At 39.6% G+C, this 20632-nt stretch overlaps 2 protein-coding genes across 7 annotated transcripts in view; one reads left to right on the top strand and one right to left on the bottom strand.

Annotated features, from left to right (window-relative positions):
• tcf7 (transcription factor 7) overlaps positions 1–12499 on the top strand; it is a 75611-nt gene extending 63112 nt beyond the window's left edge. For 2 of the 6 annotated variants that reach the window (XM_083927422.1, XM_083927421.1), the window contains exons 9-12: positions 1029–1136; positions 2372–2419; positions 5712–5760; positions 10269–10466. In XM_083927422.1, the coding sequence (XP_083783548.1) occupies positions 1029–1136; positions 2372–2419; positions 5712–5760; positions 10269–10336 (273 nt within the window). In that variant the 3' untranslated portion in view covers positions 10337–10466. Of the gene's footprint in view, positions 1–1028; positions 1137–2371; positions 2420–5711; positions 5761–6901; positions 6975–10244 lie in introns of all 6 variants that reach the window. The other 4 variants (XM_083927420.1, XM_083927424.1, XM_083927423.1 and 1 more) reach the window with 4 other exon arrangements.
• A 121-nt stretch (positions 12500–12620) lies between these two features.
• skp1 (S-phase kinase-associated protein 1) lies at positions 12621–19326 on the bottom strand. The gene is made up of 6 exons (XM_083927135.1): positions 19197–19326; positions 16897–16996; positions 16663–16736; positions 15918–16061; positions 13495–13635; positions 12621–13321 (listed from the first exon to the last, which is right to left on the bottom strand). The coding sequence occupies exons 2-6, from the start codon at positions 16991–16993 to the stop codon at positions 13286–13288; spliced, it is 492 nt and encodes a 163-aa protein (XP_083783261.1). The 5' UTR covers positions 16994–16996; positions 19197–19326; the 3' UTR covers positions 12621–13285.
• Between the last annotated feature and the right edge of the window lie 1306 nt (positions 19327–20632).

The following is a 20632-nucleotide window of genomic DNA, read 5'->3' as shown; positions in this document are numbered from 1 at the left end:
ACTCAGTGTTTATAATAAATAATGTGTTTTTTTAACATTAAAACATGTAAACATGTTCTATTAGAAATTCAAAATACAAGTATTAACCTCAAAATGAGCATATCTCTCCTTTAAAATGTTGTTTTTCACCTTTTTTTATGGCTGTTTAATCTCTTTGTTATGACTTTCTGTCTTTGATCATTATGAGATTGTTATGACTTGGCAAAATGAGGACTCAAAGGCGGTCAGGGTACGATAAATGCAGGCTTTTATTTTTGACACTCAAATACCCTCTTTTTAGACGGAGCGATAACTCATCAGGCTATTCAACTCTAAACTCGTCTACACGGACGAGAACTTTACAAAGAAAACAATCGTGGCAAGAAACATCAAACAAATGAACTAAAAATCGCTCCAGAGGGAGGAAAGGACAACAGGCCAAAGCTAATCTGATCTTAATAATAATCTATGAAAAGTTCACAAAATAAAATCACTCACAAGGAGGAAAAAACAAAAGGTTACAAACATAAACTATGCCGCACAGAGCTAATTAAACTACAACTCAAAAATACTCAGAGGAGGAAAAACAAAGGCACTATGGAATTAAATTGGCTTCTGAAGCTGACCAAAAAACTTTAGAAACAAAAACTCACTCTTCTACAGAGGTGTACAAGGAAACAGAAATGCAAGCAAATTAATACTTAACGACTTGACAAGCTGTGGTAATGGCTGGAGCCGATACACTCTGGCAACAGGACAGGGTAAGACCAGGACTATATACACATGAGGGAGGGTGACACAATCAGGGATCACGGCAGACCGGTGACACAGGAGGAAGGGCGAGTGACCTGAAACGAGGGGAGGATTACTTTTTAAAGTAAAACGTGAATTTCACAAGTCAAAAAAAAAAACCAAGACAGGGCACCTCTCTCTGTGACAGAAATCGATTCACCAAAACGGACGTCACAGCCAGAATAACAAAAGTGTGATAATGAGATCACCGCATTAACAGTTTCTCTCTTGGTTTGTGTTTGTCTGTGTGTCTCCAGTGGCACGCACTGACCCGAGAGGAACAGGCCAAGTACTACGAGCTGGCCAGGAAAGAGAGACAACTCCACATGCAGCTATACCCGACCTGGTCTGCCAGAGACAACTACGTAAGTGCTTTTCCTCGTACTCCTCATCTTTTCTCCTCCTCTTCCATTCTCCATACAACTTTTCTGAGCTGACTTTTAAAAGCAGATCTGAAGAAAAAAAAAAACATTTCAAGGGGGATGTAAAAACTTTTAAGTCGAGGAGGCTCTCTCACTTTGTTATTAAGGCATGATTTTTATAACTGGGCTACAATGGGAACCACCTCGAGAGTGAAGAAGTCATTTGGTTGCTATGGTTACAACACTGAGCTGAGAAACTAGAAAGAGATTAGTGTAGTAACGTTTCATAGTGTAATGTTTTTAATGGTCTAATATGCTACTACACTACTTTTATAATTATTGCTAAGGTGTGTTTTTGTAATTATATTTGCATTATTATTATTGTTATTATTATTATGTAATTATTGTACATCAATGTAAGGACATTCAATTATAATCATGATCAGTTTTACTTCTAAAGAAACATTGTATTATACTTAAGAATATAATTTCACCTCAAAGTAATTAAAATACAAATTAAATTGTTAAACTACAATGTTTGTGCCACATGTAGTGTTTCCTAAAATCAAAACTTGATTCTTATGTTGTTGTTTTTTTCAACATTTAAATTTCAGATTGTTTTTAATATATCAAAATAAAAGCCAATAATTTAAAAAGCAATGAGATGTATGAGTGCTTAGTAAAGTTATGATAATGTGCAATATTTATTACATTAGCAGTGACACAGTGACTCCAGTTTCTGGAAGCAGAAAGCTGCGTTTGAGAAAATATTTAAATGTCAAAATTTGTCAACATTTTTTTAACAATACAAAACATTTGATTCAACAAACCAGAGCCAGTCCAGCCACTTGACTTATTTCTCTATCTGGTTTGATTCCCTCTTAATAAAACCGAAAGGAAAAAGCAGAACAGGATCAGTTCACTAAATCTAGTTTGAACTAGGTTTGATCATATTTATTGTTCTCACCTCAGAGCTGGAGAAATGAATCAACATACTTCCTTTACTGGCTACTGTCTAAACAACCTGCATGATTATTGGCTCCCAGGCCTGTCAGTCAAAAGTCATAAAACATAACGACAGACTTTCATAGCATGAAATGATTAAATAGGTTTCCCAGATTTCGAGAGGAAGACAAACCTGTGTGGTGCATGTGTTGTAGTCTAATGTTTTGGGGATGTTGCTGTATCTGGGCTGCTGTGTGCCTCTGATCTGTCAGTTTGCTGTTGAACTCTTGCAGGAGGCGGGCCTTAGCGGGGTCGCAGGGGAAAAGAGTAAAGCTGATTGGGTAGGGACACGTCTTATGGTGGATTTATGCCTCTGTGGTGGGAAAATATGAGTATGTGAAGAGCTGCATGAAAGGGGTTGTGGGTATCTCTGTGCAAAGTTTGCATGCACCTTCCAAAAACCTTAATGACTCACACACATCAGCCTGACGCGTACATGTAAGCTGCCAAGCCAGATCTGATTGGTCAGTTTTGAACACATTGCACCAAGTCTTGCACGTTGCCATGGTTATGACTACTAGCCAGATAAATTGTAAAACACTAAATCACACAGAGGTATAAATCAACCCGTTTTGCTCAACTAACAGAGAGCAGGGCCGCATGGCTGGCCTCGCTGCTTTAGTTTGTTTTTTTTTATTTTTGGGCATCCCTTTAAAATACAGCACCTTCATTTGAGTTATTAGTAAAGCTAAACGCACATTATGGTTCTACAGAAACACAACCTTTTTGACACTGCACCTAGTAGTGATTTTCATAGTCAGTAGTCATTTGTTTTTGATCATAATCATAGGCTTTAGTAAATCCTGTAATGTTTGGATATTTTATACTAGAAAACCAGGGAAATGTGTCATAATCAGGTGAAGTAAAGGCTTAGGTTGTAACAGAGGCTGCTTTCCAGTGATGTCAGACGCCTGTCAGATTGGTAACCTGTTTACGCTTCTCTCTGCTGTACTGTCTTGTTTCTCTATACCTGACTGAGCTGAACTCTAGATGGGCAGGCATGGCAAACGAGTTATGGTGGCGCTTTATTTGGGCTGTGGTTTATAACATGTTCTGTAACATCCGAACGAGTGCTTCATGTCACAAACATGCACACTGATTCAGTTCTTCATTTTGGCTTTATTTCAATGCTGCAGCACTATTTATTGTGAAGATATTTCAAAATAAAAGTCCTTACCCTATCTGTAGAGTTAATTTTTAAACTCAATGTTCAAAAACCAACTCATGATGTTCTGAATATGTTATAAACCAGAGTTCCAGTAAACTGTGCTCATGGGTGTAGGAGCTATTGCTGTACGCATGGAGCTTTTTCTGAGCAGCTCACCAAGGCATAACAAAGTGGATGCTGTTTGATTAGTTCATATGGACAAATGATAAGTAACACTCTACATGTAAATATCATGCACACACAGTGGCTCACTGACTGATACAGAACTTGTTTTTACAGTATTCAACTATAGGGGCATTGGGCAAGTAACTTTATACTGTATGTCACTAAGTCAAACCTTTAACAATCATGTTTAATGCCAGGAATGTGATCATTCTGCAGCTGTAAGGAGAGCTGCAACGATTAGTCAACTGATCGATGAGTCGAACGAGGGATAAAGAAACAACTATTTTGATAATCGGATTATCTTTAAAGTAATTTTCATGTAAAAAATGGCATTGAATGCTCTCAAATGTGGGGATTTCCTGCTTTTCTCTGTTTTTATATCATTTTAAACTGAATTTATTTGGATTTTGGTCTGACAAAACAAGACATTTAAAGATGTCAACATTTTATAAACCAAACGATCAATCGATCAATCTAGAAAATAATCTCGTTAGCTGCAGCTTTAGTAGTTAGGTGGATTATTTTTAGGGGGATTATTTCACCATTTCATCCAACTCCACAAGTGTAATAACAATAACAAAAAAGTTGATGATGATTTATCCAAAATATCCCCTTTAGGCATCAGAGCGCATATAGAAAAGAACAACTTCATTATGACATCGACAAACAAGCATGCAGGGCTTCTTGGCTGTGCTTAAAACACTGTCTGTTGCATTTGAAGAAACCCCTCCACTCCCCATCACCCTCCACACTCTGCTCTCTGCCTGAGGTTTAGACAGAAAAAACAACAGTCACTGGACCTACTCGCAAAACAGGAAGAAGTTCCACATATCGCCCCCGCAGCTGTGGAGGGTTTCTCCTCCGAGTCCTAAAACAACTATACACATAGTACATACACACACACACACACACACACACACACACACCCACACACACACCCACAGACATGAAGATTCAGAAGTCTGCATTTGCAAGAGGAGTTTTTGAAACCACATAGACAATACTGACAGCAAGCCGAGGAGGGCAGACATCGAAGCGTAGGCGGTAGATCTCTGTGCCCACATCCTTCATCTAACCCAAATATGGGGCCTCACTTCACCATCACCGGATCTGCGTGAACAACTCTGATGTTTACCTCAACAGTCACACATTACAATCAGACATGGAGATAATGAAAAACGACTTAAAAAATTAAAAAACAAAGATTTGGGGATCTGTACATTATTAAAGGCCTTTTGAATCGTATTTTGAGTGTTGATGCATTACTTTTTGGCGGCGACACATCAGGTTTTTGCATGGATTGAGATTACAATAATTAGTGATGCAACATATTTTCGCCTTTGTTTTTATCTTCCTTGCTTTTTTCCTTGCTTTTGTAGAGCCTTAAAGTTGGTTGCCTGACCCGGTTGCTGGATGCTGCTATTAACTTTGCACTTTTTCATTTGAAATGGATTGACATGTCACATAAAAAAAGATTTTCTGTTGATCAAAGAATACATATATAAAAATATAGTCCCAAAACTGAACACTCACTGTCAGTATCACTCTCAAAGAGGTATTGCACGCAAGGGTGGTAAACAAACATATTAAGCTAATCAGTAAAGCCTGGTCATCGTTATCCTCAAAGCAATTTCAGTCAAAAGCAACTGGACTGGTTGTTTGTCTAGGAAGACGTTTCACCTCTTATCCAAGAGGCTTCATCAGTTCATGTACGCATCTGACCAGGCTGGGACTGGACCAACTAACTGGTGAGAGATCCAGGTATTTAACCTCTCACAAGGCCGAGGATGTCACTGTAACCCTTTGTGCTCCAAGTGCCAACGCCCGTCGTTAGAGTGGCAGTTGTTGGTGGGCAGTTGGTTTCGACTTCGTTAGTGCTCTATTGAGTCTGAACGACAGAAGCCTCTTGGATGAGAGGTGAAACGTCTTCCTAGACAAATAACCAAGTCCAGTTGCTTTTGACTGAAATTGCTTTGAGGCTAATCAGTAAAGCGAAGAGGTATCCAGAAATTTCGATGGAACCCTTTTCAGATGTAGAGTTAAGCGAACAGCTGCACTCTTGCACGATCCCATTATCTTTACTGGCTGATAATTCACGTGAGTACGAACCAAAAGAACTGGATTTATCAGCCTCAGACAAAAAAGTCAGCTGATGATGCGTTTGTAGCAACTCAGTCATTTTAACAGATGAGCCTGTCTCATTTAATTGGGGGGATTTTGTTTTGTTGTTTCTCCCACAGGGAAAAAAGAAGAGGAGAAAAAGGGAGAAGCTTCAGGACTCCAATACAGGTAAACATACAACACACAAACGACGTGCATTTTTCTCACCAGGCAGACAACATGATAAAGTGTTCGGTGTGAACTCTGCAGCAACCAAGAGAACTCAGTTGAACTCGCGTTGGCGCTCTGTGGCGCTCTGGTGTCTCCGAGGCAGGATGTGTCTCGAACGTCAAACCATCCACCCACTCTGCTTTCCACGTAACCTGAACTATAAACATTTCAATCCCCAGTGTACAAAACGTTATGTTCTTAAAATGTCAGACACTGGTATTTTCCCTTTTCCCTCACCATATTAAGGCATTCAAAATATTTTCCCATCTCTCATTTGAACCGATTAAGCACGAAACATTTAACTTCTCCACACGCACCTAGTAAGATCCTTTACTGTTCGTAAGGGCTCGTGCTAACACTGTCCTGGTAGCTAGCATTAGCATGAGAAATGTGTAGCAGTTCAAAAGCTAAATTATGGAAGTATTAAAACTGGTATTAAGAGACTGGTAGAAAAATATGGATGTTGACCGATGTAGGTAGCATGAAGTGCTGAAGCATGAATGATGATAGTCTAAAGTTACTGTGCAGCTGGTGAAATACGTAGAACTTAAAAATCTGGTGAGGATCTCCATATTTTCCAATATCTGGTTCAACTTCAGCTTCAAACAGAGAAATAGTTTCTCTGTTTGAAGCTGAGGGATTTTCTGGATTTCAAGAGTGCTGACCTTCTGAAATGAAGCAGTTTGTGACTGCGTCTTTGCCAGAGAGTAAAAACCCTGTACTAACAGAGTGTCACGGCACGGCTGCCCTCTCCGAGTCTCTCTCTTTACATCTTAACAGCCTGTTTCCAGGATGCCTGTTGTTTCACTGTTGTGTGTGTGATTATTCTGGTGGTTTGTCGATGTTTTGCTGTGCTGTAACCGGCTACTAACAGTTTGACTTGATGGCTTTCTCTGAACGGATAGCCCTATTGATGCTTTTTTTCCCCTGCCCGACATGCTCTTGTATCCTTTTATTTTTATTTCTCTCCTGTTTGCCTATGTTTTATCTCTCTTTTATTTATCTAAATCCTCTTTAACCCTTTTCCTCTTCTTCCTCTGCTCCTCTCTATTTCTGCTTCCCCCCCTCTTGTTATGTGCATGCTGTGCATTGTGCTCAGACCCGGGCTCTCCTAAGAAATGCCGGGCTCGCTTCGGCCTCAACCAACAAACGGACTGGTGCGGTCCTTGCAGGTGTGTACCAAACATCCACCCCCATCCACTCCATAGCATCGCACTGCTGTCGTCCAACAAACCAACCTCATCTCTCCTCCCATTTAACCATCTTTCCATCACTGGCCTCCGATGAAATCTTAGTTATTCAAACATTTTTCAAAGGCAGAGCTGCTCTGGAAGTAGTAGTAATCTCCTCAATCTAGTTAAGGCATTGTTTTATTCTTATATTACTTCTTTGATTACCACCCACCGATGATTAATTCAACCATCGAGATTATGTCTGCCTCAAGACGAGCTCTGCCTCCAAAAAATGTTTGAGAATCCAGCCTGATCTCTGCATGCTGTCTGTCACTAACTTACTGCTCTGCAAGGTGAAGCATTATTGCCATGAATGCAGAGTAATATAATAATACAATAAATGCTGTAGAAGAAGTTTTCACAGTTGAAAAAAAATACCAAAACATCCCAAAAAACCTACTCTTGCAGAAAATCATATCACTTAAAGTCAATAACGTCGGGCTCCACATGGTCAGGTTTACTGTCAGGATAACTGTTCCAGGATCAGAAACTCATTTTCTCCTGTTTTATTTTTATTCATTTTATTTCCCTAATGCACTGCCTCACACGGGCCCGGTAAAGTTCATGTGGTTAACGGGGAATACCACTCTGTGGAAAACATACCTCCAGTGGAGTGATAAAGAGAAACATTCAGATACTTCTCTGCTCCCTCGCTGATCTTATTTTAAAGCTTTTCATTACACAATTGAACTCCCAACATGTTCTGACATATTTATGAATTCACATGAGTTTGTGCAGAAAAATACCCAAAAGTTGCTTTAAGGAAAAACATCAAACGTGTATTTGCAACTCCGTTTCTGCTGACATGTATACTCATGGAACTTACAACTTGTTGGGTAGTATCCTTTACGTTTTCAGCAGCAGTTAATACAAGTTTGTTGTAAAAGGTCGAGCTTCCACAAAATATTTCAGCTCCCAAATCTAAATTGCAGAACTCTTGTAAAATGCTTGATTTTGTCCGTTATGATTTCAAGATTACGAATATGCTTTGGTTTGAATATATCTCTTGAAAAATGCTCAATTTTTAACATCATATAAACAGTGTGACAATTGTGACATTGACAAAATTGTTCACATTTGCCTTTATAGTAATCATTTAGATGTGATGATAGAGGCTTTGAGAGTCGGGACTTGAGAGTTGAGGTAAAAGTGCCTGAAAAGTGCTTCTACTTTACTCTTTGAAACGTGTACGGACTCGGGTTTTAGTAGCTAAAGCTTTATTATAATGCCGAAGCAGAGATTGCCAAGTTGAATTAATTAGATCGTGCTAGCAACCACGTGTCTCTTTTGGTAGTAATTATGAAGTAAAGCTTTGAATTTCCCATTCTTCCCACTGAGCAAAAAGGTCGTCTAAGCCATCTAGAAATATATTGTTGAATGCTCACAGAGTAGTAAAAGTAAAAACTTGGTTTCACAGGGTGATGGATTTATTCATCTGCCAGACATTGATGCAATGATGTTTTTCCCGGCCATACCTCCAAATCGCAACAATCTCGGCTCCTCTGTAATAAAGCTGAAACATGGTAAAAAATAAAATATAAATCAGAAGCAGGCCCATCGCCTCCTCTGTTTTAGTCACAGCAGGATTTACAGTAGAGGACAGTCGACGGCTTCACTGCACGATTCAGGAATCTGTTCCACCACCACAGCACCGTCGCAACCGCGTCGTCCTCCCTACCATCACGTCATGGAAATCTAAGTGTGTGTGTTTCGGGTTGAGAGAACAAAGGGGGGTGAATGCGGTTAGAGAAAATTCTTATCACCACAGCTCAACACACACACACACACACACAAACACTCCCTGCAGCTTTGCATTTGGTCGGCGTTCTCATGCTCATCTGCTTTCAACCCTCTCCATTCATGCGATGTGGTAAAAGGCACCGTTTGATGGTGAACTCTGACATTTAGAAATCACTTTCTCTCTCTCTCTCTCTCTCTGTCTCTCTCTCTCTCTCTCTCTGTCTCTCTCTCTCTCTCTCTCTCTCTCTCTCTCTCTCTCTAAATATGGCCTAGCGCCTTTCCTTGCGGTTAAACCTGGTGACTCATATCATATTCTGGTAATGATCATGGGATCCTGTTAACTGCTTTGATGCTGCTCTCAGAGGTACACAAGTCTGCTTTTGAGTGTAACACCTCCCAAAGCACAGCACATCACTGCTCAGACAGATGCAATATGTTTGGTGCCGAGCAGGAGAAGGGTGTTTAAGTGGGGGTTATTTGTTTTACACTGATAGTATTAAATAAACTAATACAATAGTTGGTTAATAATATTTTAGTGGTATTCCCTGTTCTCAAATTAAATAATAATACATTGTTATTATTATTAGCTTAGCATTAAGTTTGTAAGCAGGGAAAAATGGCTAGTCTGACTCTGACAAAGTTAAAAAAAAAATGCACCTATTAACATTGTTAAAGCTCAGTCATTATTTCGTTTTTTATCTCGTTTCAAATAGAGTTTTAAAAGAAAACATTTATTCATCTGTGCAGCATCTCTGCTGGTTGCCTGGCAACCTCAACGTCACAACCACAACACTCCAGGAAGTCACATAGAGGCTTTTGGAGAACCGTGTTTATGTGTTCGAGCATGGAAACACCATATCCCATTTATGAGAAACCCAAATAGGCTCGCTGCGGCACTCAGATTCTTTGTATTTATCCTGTATACAGGGGATATGAAAAAACAGACTTCTCTGTACTCATGTAAACACAATATTAGAGGTGCTGATGGGTATCATTCTGAACTCAGACTAGCTATTTCCCCCTGCTCCCGGTATTTATGCTAAGCTAACTAGCTCTAGTTCCATAACACAAATCTAGCACGGACATGAGAGTGGCATCAATTTTCTCATCTCTTCTTCTTCAAATCAGCAAATGTCACAAAATGTTGAAATATTCCTTTAAAGCGACCTTTAATATTTTACCTTAGATTGACACCAAAATTACAATTATCTTTGTACTTTGTTCTTATAAAAGACAGTGACTGACACGATGATGATACATTTTAGGAGCCTAGAATTTGAGAAATAGATTTGCTAAAATGGATTGGTGATGTTTTGGACATTAACTCTTCATTGACATGTGTACATAGACTGACACTAATCCTTTTCTGTTGTTCATTATGACCATATGTCTCCGTGTTCATGACGTCAGTGTGAATGATGCATCTTCATTAAAGCCTGCTGACGTTTACCATCCACACTTTATTCACAGATAACTCTCTCTGACTGTCCCTAGGAGGAAAAAGAAGTGCATTCGCTACCTTCAAGGAGGAGGCTGTCCCAGCCCAACTTCTTCAGATTTAAGTGCTATAGACTCTCCCCCCTCCCCGTCCCTCGCCCGCCACCGCCTGTACCAGCACCAGCTACCCCCCTCCCCGGGCTGCTCCCCACCGCCCACCTCCCCATCAGCGCACCTTCCCTTGTCTCCGCCAACACACACGCGCTCGCACACGCGCTTACCCCTGCAGCATTCTGCCGGCAAGCGCAGCGACCTCCGTCTGCCGGCAAACAAACACATCCACACACACCTGGGACTGACCGACAAGCAGACGCACGGCTCAACGACGGTGCTGTCGGCCGCCAAGACCGCAGGACTTTCTCTCAAAGTGCTAACAGAGTCTCAGTGATCGCGCCTGTCTGCTCACATCCCTGAACCCCTTCACCTCAGCTTCCTCCAGAGCCATGACGGTCATCTTCCGCACCTGCTTTTATTCTCACATTTATCTACACCGCGTGGTCCTTTTGTCCGATTGAAACTTAAATGGGAGAGACTGAGGGCGGTGTAGTGAAGAAGGGGGAGCCATCCTTCAGTCCCCGGTTACAGCCAGCATCCTCCCCAAGATACTGAGTGTCTCCATTCAGAGGCTGGATCGCCCAAAGACTCTAGTCAGAATCCATCATTAGCAGGTCAATGAGGTCTATTCCTCCTCAAAGCCTCCGTCAAATGATCAATTATTCAATCAAGCATTCAGGTTGTCAACCTGAAAGTCTGGAATTTGGCAGATCGGTGGTTCACCAATCACTGGTAAAGTGATACCAGTTACATGTTAATACTTACTATGAACCTAATCATACTGGAAATTTGTGGTCATGAACTTAATTGTTTAAAAGGTCGATGAGGAACACCGAGTGTAGCAGAGTCTGCGCGGCTAAACTGTAAAATTTGGAAGAAAACCCTTTGTCTGCTGGTCCACTGAATGACTTACGGAGCCCCATCGTTGGGAGGATCCAGCCCCTGAATCAAACCCGCAAGTCACCAAGAGTTCCAGTTATACCGAGGCAGACCTGCATTTAATCTGGAGTCTAATAATCTGTGGTTCTTTGGCACCATCTGCTGCCTTGAGGAGAGCGCTGCCTCTTCAGAAATGTCTGCAAAGAAAACTCCCCAGCCCCGTTCTGTGCTTCAGCCTCCATGACAATCACAAACCAAATGTATTGTAAACGAGCTCTTTGTTACCACATCATGTATGGGGTTTCCAGATCACATCAGCTGTGATACGTCACTTTGACACATTACCCACCACCATCACTCAAACCAAATAAGAGGGGAGAAGAGACCAACAACCAGCCAGCCTGACCAGCAGCACCCCAGCTCTGAACAGAGGGACACGTCCACTTTTTCTTTAGCTGCCATTTTGTTTGACTTCAGTTTCATTCCATTTACCAAACAACTGTACAACTACCTGTGCAGCAGTCAGACAAAGAAAAACATTTTTAGCAAATAGAAACGTCTCATACACGAGTTTCCCCGGCCGCAAGTTACATTATTTCTTTTAGGCACTTTCAGTCTCTCACTATATCAACTGTTACATTTGTGATGTTCTCTCCAAGGTTTTTGTATTTTCAAAGTCAGATATTTGGCTGGTGTAAAAAAACCCTCGGAGAAAGACGAGGGTGCTTTTCTCACGGCTGTTTTCCTCCGACTGAACATTTTGCAGCTCCTCAAACTAATCTGAGACCAAATGGGTACTATTATATTGTGTTGTAAAGTTTTATAAACGTTTGAATCCCCGATTATAATTAAGCTTTTATATGTTTTTATGTAAAAAAAAGAAAACAAGCGAAATAACTAAAGAAAAAAAAAAGGTTCTTTTTAGTTTCTACCATTTCTTAAAGCAATACGTTTTATTCGTTCGTTTGTCCTCTTGTGCAGTTTGTTCCGGTCAAGTGTTCCTGCAGCAGCGTTCAAGCGATATCTTGCGTTCTCAATCCGTGCATGTTCCAACTTCAGTGTAAAAGAACAATATTTTGACTTAAAATGCTTTAATTTGCTGTTCTGCTTGCAGCTTCGAACTCGGCTTACGGCACTGTGGACAAACTGTAAACTGAGCTTTTGTACAGCAGAACTGTTTTCCTCCAGCAGAGAGAGCTCTTGTGCTAGAAATAGCTTGTTTTTGTTTTGAGGATGTTCAGGTGTGTAGTGGGAACACCTCGCAGATGTCTTTTGTATTTTTTACGCCTCTGATGTATGACTTGTTTTTGTTTGATGTATTAAAGTGTTTTAAATATCTTATCCACGTCTACTCTGGCGGAACACTTGGTAAGACCGTGCTCCTCGGCACCTTCGACACAAAAACGACACACACCAGCCTTTTTATGTGTTTTATTTAGTCCTTCGAATGTTCCATCATCCCCAAAAGCCGGCATCAGAGCGTTTTCCGATTCAAAACAACATGAATTAGGAATACTACTACTTACTCGATGCTGTGTGACAACACAAGTACTTCCGAGTCCAAAGGACGCAAAAGAAAACATCTTTCCACCTCAAACTTCACTTTTCCGTATAACAGCCCATCCTCTCTGAACATGGTTTCACAGAACAGATGCACTTACAGAGCAAAAAGAAAATATTCACCCTTTCATCTGCATTGTCAAAAAAGCCATTTATTTAATCGATTAACCTAAAAGAAAAAACAAACATGTCCAGTAAAAAAGACAACCATACCGATTAATAATAGGGAAATATCTTCGAATCTTTAAGGGTACAAAGCCATGAAACCAGGACTATTTGTTTTAGGTGAATACACGTGTGTGTGGAAACAGAAAAGAGCTTCTTTGTTTAAATTAACAACAACACACAGGCAAGTTAAAATGGTCATGCTATTGATATACAGAAATCGAGGAGAGGGTGTGTGTGTGTGTGTGGCTCTAAATATACTAAATGTAAATATTGACAAGTATGAACAACACCAGTGCAACCAGTTAGCAGGTACAAGTCCTTTTCAGTGTGGAGTGTTGGCAGGAGCTCCCGTTTCACTTCTCTTCACACCACTGGTTTTCTTTGCGTACCTGTGGACGAGAGGGGAGACAAATGGCCTGAGTATCAGAACTATCTGGAGGGCAGGTCAGCGGTCAGAGGTCTGATCCCTTGTACAGAATAAAGCGTGTTGTTTAGATTATCTTCGCTTCAAAGCGATCTATTCGTTTCCTCTTATTAGACGGATGATGGCCGGGGAAATTACCTGGGCTTCTTCCTCCTCTGTAAAATCGTTTTTGATGTTGAAAGTCTTCCTGATCTCCTCTGGGGTTTTGCCTTTAATCATGTTGGCCACCGTCTTGCAGGTGACATCTAACAGACCTTTGATGTCCAAATAGTTGGCGGCCTAAAAAAAGGGAAAAACAACAGTGACATGAAGAGATTAGAGGATTTCGAGGAAAACATCAACACTTGCAGGTATACCAACAGCCACCCAAGGCACGCGTGCAGTCACTGGTGATTTTCATTACCGCCGTTTCCTGACAGCCAGGGATTAATGTTCAGGAGAATTAAAACCATTTGGTGTTCAGAAAGAAAATGGCTGCATTGGTGTGGCTGTCATGTTTCAGGTACCAGTGCGATGAATCATTAATGTACCATTTACATCTGGCATTAATATGCAGTCTTTATCTGTGTCTCTTATCTGGATAATGAAAAGCATATTGATGCAAGGTGTAAATGGTCACAGAAAGCTTTGAGAGCTGTGCGCAATTAGATTGGTCATACCACATCTGGAGGTGGAGGTCGTGATCACATCCGAGCCAAAAATCTGTCGAGGAAGTTCAAAGGTCGTCTAACTCCAGCTCTTCCTGCTAACGTATGCAAGCCAGGCAAAAGCTACAAGCAGCTGTGGTTGGCAGGTATTCCTCGCAAAAATGTATTTAACAAGACCAGGTGGAGATCTGGTCTAATGAACATGCCCACAGCCTCAGGCACCGCAGTGAAGACGCACGTTTTGTTTTGCCTCCAGGACAGAAATTGATGCTTTCTTCGGTGAACTGCAGAGTTTATTCATTTCTTCTACCCACCCCCAAATAGTCAACCAAGCACTTAAATTAAATTTAAAAAAATGTAAAAATCACTAGCCGACCAAAATTCCATTAGTCTATTGGTTGCAGGAAAAAAAACAAAAAACATATGGAGTCGTGTCTTGACAAAATTAAGTGGAAATCCATGTGACTGGCGGCAGGTCCCTTCCACAAGAGAGTTAATAATTAACAGGCAATCATGTCGGGAGGGTCAAGAAGGTCACATTCAATCTTTGCAAGAAAACCTTCTCCTGTCACTCGTCCACAACAAACAAGACCTACCTTATAAACATGTGAGTAACGTTAGCCTAGCTACCTGCCCATGTTTTCACAGTCTCCTTGAAGATTTTTTTTTTGACACATTCAGAATTAGAATATGAAATAATTTGCAGGTGTCATTAACAGGCGGCAGACTTATAGCGCGCGGCTATGCGCACTTAATTAGGTTTTAATTATGTTGAATTATGTTATTCAGTCGCTGAGGTTAAACTTTTGGGGGGGGGGGGCATATATATGCGTTGATTAGTCAACTAATCGCTCTAAATGACGACCACAGGTAGACAAGAAATTTGTTGGTCAGGGGCAGCCCAAGAAATGAAAAGACATCATCTCCTCTTCCACTATGTTCCAGTACATTCACATCCCAATGATACCAAAAACAACTTGCATTCATTGTCCGTTAAACCTCACAAACACAATTTGCATTTGTTTTTATACGGCACAGGAGCACCCACTGAGCGACTCTGTCACCCCTTGACCTTTACTAGCTTTGTACACGTAAACATGTTCAAACAGACAGAGAGGGGGTAATCAACTCAAGTGAGGGACACACACCGACTTGTGTTTCACTTCTGGAAGCCCACAGTTTGCCCAACACCTATTTCCCAATCACTCCAAGGCACTGCTTAGGTTACCTTTCACATACTCTGCCTGGTTTACCGTCACATGCTGCACAGAGAAGATAACTCCCTGTGCTTTTTGCCTTTAAACAGTCTTTTCAAATCCCTACAGCAGCAAACCACCAATCTTCCAGCTGTTGCTAAGAAACTTTTGAATCTTTGTCAACCAAATCACAGCGCTCAGCACTATCACAGCAGTGAATGAAACCGACCACAGGAAGAGAGTATCACTTAAACAAATATGCACAACCAACTTAATAGAAGTCATAAAGAGGCACTCAAGCAAAAGAGAAGAGAGATGTATCAAATACCAAAATGTTTCCAGTAATGTTACATGAGTAACCGACTCATGATGCTGCCTTAAAGCCAACTACTTAAAGGGCAACTTGGGATCAACACTCACAAGAGCCACTTCAAGTATGTAGGGGGGTTTTTTTGACCACCAAAAACAAGTATGCCAATAACTTGATCTCTCCCTAGTTAAAGATTTTGTATGATCCATTTAAAAAGGTTAATCTGTACATAAATTAACATTGTACCACATAATTAACATGGTGGGAAATCTGAGCTGTTAACATCTGATAAATGGTTTTGTTCGGGGCAGGGTCGGGTTTAGCATATAATCGTTGTAGTTAAAATAAGTGTCAACCTGAATGTGGGTCAATGTAACGTATATCTAACATAATGTAAACTGTATTTACCAGAATGAGTTCAAACAAGGTGCCTTGGTCCACTTTGAGGAACTCCTGGTCCCATACAGGAATGTCATCTGTCCTCTTCTCCTTGTTTTCATCATCCTCAGGGGGAGGAGGGTCATCTTTGTGATGAGTGCACCACTGAATCACCTGAGGGAGACACACACACACACACGCCAGTTTAAAACAAGATAACACATTACAGCAGCCATAACCAGTCATACATGGATGGCATTGATCCGCACTGCACTTCAAACTGGAGCACAAGGGTTTAAGCACCACACTAAAAGTGTTGTTCTTTGTGTAGTATCATTGTGTGCCCTGTTTCTCTCATAAAAAGATCCTTAATCAGCATGAGTCCCAGATCTCCAACTGAGTTATGACTGAAATCATCATAAAAACCCTCTGGTTGGAAATAACAGCAGCTCTGAAGCACAAGCACAAAGTAGTCATAGAAACAAAAAGCAACGCGCCTTCACGGCCTTCAGCTCCCACAAACATGATTAGCTGACTGGCAAGAACAAGGGCAGAAGGGAACACACAGGTTGTGTGTGTGTGTGTGTGTGTGTGTGTGTGTGTGTGTGTGTGTGTGTGTGTGTGTGTGTGTGTGTGTGTGTGTGTGTGTGTGTGTGTGTGTGTGTGTGTGTGTGTGTGTGTGTGTGTGTGTGTGGTAGATGAACAGTAAATATTTGATTATGAGCTACAATACATGTGTTTATGTATTTCAATGGGTGAGTTGTGTGTTCTGTACCTTCTTGAGGATGGCAGCATTTACATTAGGGAGGGGAACTGGGTCATCATCTCCTTCATCATCCATTCCCAAATCTGTCAAAGAATCAATGAATGCCATACATCAGTTTGTGATACCTACCAACATTTGAATTTAGTTCATTTAAATACAAGGAGGTGCAAAAAGGAAAATATCACACAAAGTCGGTGTTTAAGTGATACATTTGAGTCAAAGGTTGGTGATGATTTAATATACCTTCTAACATGGTCTTGATGGTGACAGACTGTTTGGCGATCTCAACATCCACCTCGAAGATTTCCCCATCGGAGCTCTGTAATTTTATTGTGGGCATTATCTGTAGAGTACAACAAGGAGATTATTAATGTGTGTAAATATGCTAACTTAGCTACATGAATATAAGCCGGTCCATAGTTGATCAACCAACAAAGTAAACTTTTTTTCAATATGCTCTTCATTACAAATGAGAAAAAACAATAATGCATCACTTTTCTACAAACAGGTAGTAAAGCAACAAACACACAAAAAATAAATAACAAAACATGCCAGGGGTCATTAAAGAATTCAAAATGAACTATTGTAAACATTTAATAGTGAGCATAATCTTACAGTTTGGATGGCTTTTGGAATTGTCTTAATATAACACCATTTCTATCGCAACACATTAACGTCTGGTTTTACTTTGGCAAATTTACATTTATGAATGTAAAACTTTGCATGAGATCGGTTAGAAAATATTCTTTTGAAACACAACCTCGAACCACATTTCGTCGTGGAAAGAATTGAACAGATAAACTACTTCATGCTGATTGTCTGTTTCAAATACCCAAACGTGGCCTTCCCTTTTTACCAGATGGCAACTATAAATGTGGACGGTGCACACAGTTTAATTGCACAACCAAGTGCAATACCTTTTTACACCCTTTAACTGGTAAAAAAATATAAGATCTAAGGAGTTATCTCATGCTCAATAACAGGTGTCATTTATTTGATTAGATGTAGCTGCTCTAAAATGTGTGTGGGCATGACATGAGCATTAAATGTAAGAATGGCAGAGCATCACTCAGCTATACGCCATAACAACCCAGACAATCCAGTAGCAGTTCACTTTAAACAAGCTAATCATCATTACAGCCTTTAGCTGCTGTGGCATTGAAAAAAAGAGTCCTGCCGGGACGTGGTGGGTGGTGATCTAAGACGAGAAGCCTTTTGGATCACAGAACTTCAAAGTTTTGGGACCAACTTCGGTATTAATGGTGAATTAAACTTGAGTGCATGTTTGTAAAGATAGTTCCCACATTTATCTTATTAAATAAATGTATAATTACTTGTACCTATTTACCATTACATGATTGAAACATTAATGTTATTTCCGTGAAGAGTGAAGGTCAGTCTGTATTATGTATTGCCCCCCATTATAAATATAGGATGTTGGTAAGAATATATATATATACATATATATATATATATATATATATATATATATATATATGATTCTTTTTTTCTCTTTTTTTTTAGATATCTATATGCTTTCTATTACAGTCCAAAATGGGCTATGTTTGTATGTGTCAAGCTCTAAGTTTCTCTGCCTGTTTCTAATGAAGTCACTCCACTGACAACCACACACACCTGTGAAGAGCAGGTGTAATACTGGGTCCTGATGAAGGTCAAAAGACCGAAACGTTGACCAAAAACTAAATAAAAGAGCTTCAAGTTAGGGCGGAAGCAAGAGTTGATTTATTTTTTTTAGTAGAAAATATTATTTCCATTAAGGCTATAGCATCGTACCTGACAAAACATGTCACTTTTTCGATTAACAGTTCAAAGTTAAAGGAAATCTCATCCAAAATAAATCTACTACTATCTTCCCACAGTTTGTCGGTAAGTATACATGTTCGTAACAAATGAACAGTTTAAGTATGTGAATCACAGAAGGTGACAAACGGTTGACAACGTCTGGTCAGTTCCAATGCTAACGCTAGCTAAGCTAATATTGACATGGTGGTTAATTGACAACTTGTTATACACCATTAATAAGAGTTAAGTGGCTTTAGCAGTGACGATAAACCTGGTACACATGTAAACATAAATAAACTTTACCTACGCGAGCGTTGTTGTTAGCATTATCAACTCAAACGACAGATAGTTAGCTTTACAGCGCTACCTCGAAGCTAACCAACGATACATTTAGCTCGTCGGCTAAACAACGGCAATGCTAACCTAACAGCTAGCTTGCTATTGAGTTGAAAATAAACCGAAGGGATGTTTGTTAATGCATACAGCGCCATGTTGGTGTGTTAAACCCAACAGATATATACATATACATCGCATTGTGTGTTATTACCGCTAAAAAATATAATATAATGTTGCGTCAATGCCTAAATAGTGAGCTAGCATTACCATGCACTACACACGTCAGCGAGGCCTCTTAGCAACCACACCGAGGCTTTCACGCAAAGATGTAAACAAAATGTACAAAGATTTGATTCTCAATTTTCCAAACGTGAATGAAATGTTACAAAAAAGACCACACGTACCGTAAATGTTTTTAACTCGGATCCAGAGGTAAAAAAACAAATTCCTCTGTAGTCAACAGCAGGGCCTGACAGACGCGGAGGCACCAACAGCGGCTGGAGATCTCCGGATCAACTCGGTGAGCGTGATGCTGCCGCCCGGAGGCTGACGAGCGCTTTGTCAGGTACGGGAGGAGAAAGGGGGGCGCGCCGAGGCTGATGTTCCTGTTTATCTAACCCTGTTTTCATTTTTTAAGAATCATAGTATCATAGTTTTATTTGATAATGCAAATTGGAAATGCTTTTTTCAAATATATATATTTTTATCGTTTTTTGCAGTGAACATTGAGCAACTATAATCACATCTTTTGTTTGTTTTCATTTGTTTGTGTTCGTCTTTAATCCTTTGTTTTATGTTTTACTGTCGTTGTACATTTTTATTTATGTTCTTATTGTTTATATATTTATAAATATTGTGTTTACCGCCCTACAAAGCCATATAGCAGTAACCACGGAATCACTTATAACATGATTTCAACACAATTCTGGACCTGAAAGTATTGAGGTTAGGATTTATTTATTTAAGAATGATTCAATGGCAAACCATAGCCCATCATTAATGTGCCAAGTTTTCATTTGTTGAGACATTCAAGAAACTTTAGAGCCTTTTTATTTGCTTTATTTTTTCGCAGTTACTGAACTTTTGTTTTGTAGGGGAGTATAACTCATCTGAGAAGAAAACCAACTACAATCACATCAACCTCCACAGTTTTTCTCCACTCAGCTCAAAACAAAGGGATGTTCAGATTTTGTTGAAACAGAAATGTGTTTAATTTCTTCTTATTATTATTATTATTATTATCATTATTATTAATAGTAATAATAAAAGACAAAGGGATGTTCAGATTTTGTTGAAACTGAAATGTGTTCGATTTTTTATTATTATTTTTTATCAACACACTCAATTATTCTGAGATTTATGGATATTTTAGCAAGCATTAGTTTTATTTAAAATACATTTTTATTGTTTTTTGCATTTTGTAACATTAATTAACTACAATCACATCACTAATGTATATTATTATTATAATATTATAAATTACAATTCGCAGGTGTTTTGCCCGTTTTGTAAGACATACTTTTATTTATTTATTTATCTATTTATCTATGAGGCTTTAGCCACTGCTAAGGTAGCAACTACTCTTCCTGGCGTCCACACAAGTAAACATTACATCATAATGTAAAACAAATCTATTTAAAAACATATATTAAACATTCAAGGGAAAAGGGAACAAAAATAAAAATACAAAACACAATGACTAAATATATAGAGTGTATATGACATTCATTTAGCCTTGTCCAATAGTAAATTAGACTTTAGGGAAATATGTGTTGTGCATGATGTGCCAACACATTGTAACTGAACTGTATTTTATAATGTAGTTTGTTATTTAGGTAAC

Source organism: Echiichthys vipera (assembly GCF_963691815.1).
Source record: "Echiichthys vipera genome assembly, chromosome: 14".
NCBI lineage: Eukaryota > Metazoa > Chordata > Actinopteri > Perciformes > Trachinidae > Echiichthys > Echiichthys vipera.
Note: the sequence above shows the minus strand (reverse complement) of the source record. Positions and strands in the feature narration are given on the sequence as shown.

Bases quoted from the DNA above. Each gene is read 5' to 3' on its own strand.
- skp1 (XM_083927135.1), bottom strand. From the start codon at position 16,993: ATGCCCACAATAAAATTACAGAGCTCCGATGGGGAAATCTTCGAGGTG. The intron at 16,737-16,896 runs GTATATTAAATC...ATTCTTTGACAG, and splicing joins CATCAAGACCATGTTAGAAG to ATTTGGGAATGGATGATGAA. The intron at 13,322-13,494 runs GTAATTTCCCCG...TCTCGTCCACAG, and splicing joins CAGAGGAGGAAGAAGCCCAG to GTACGCAAAGAAAACCAGTG.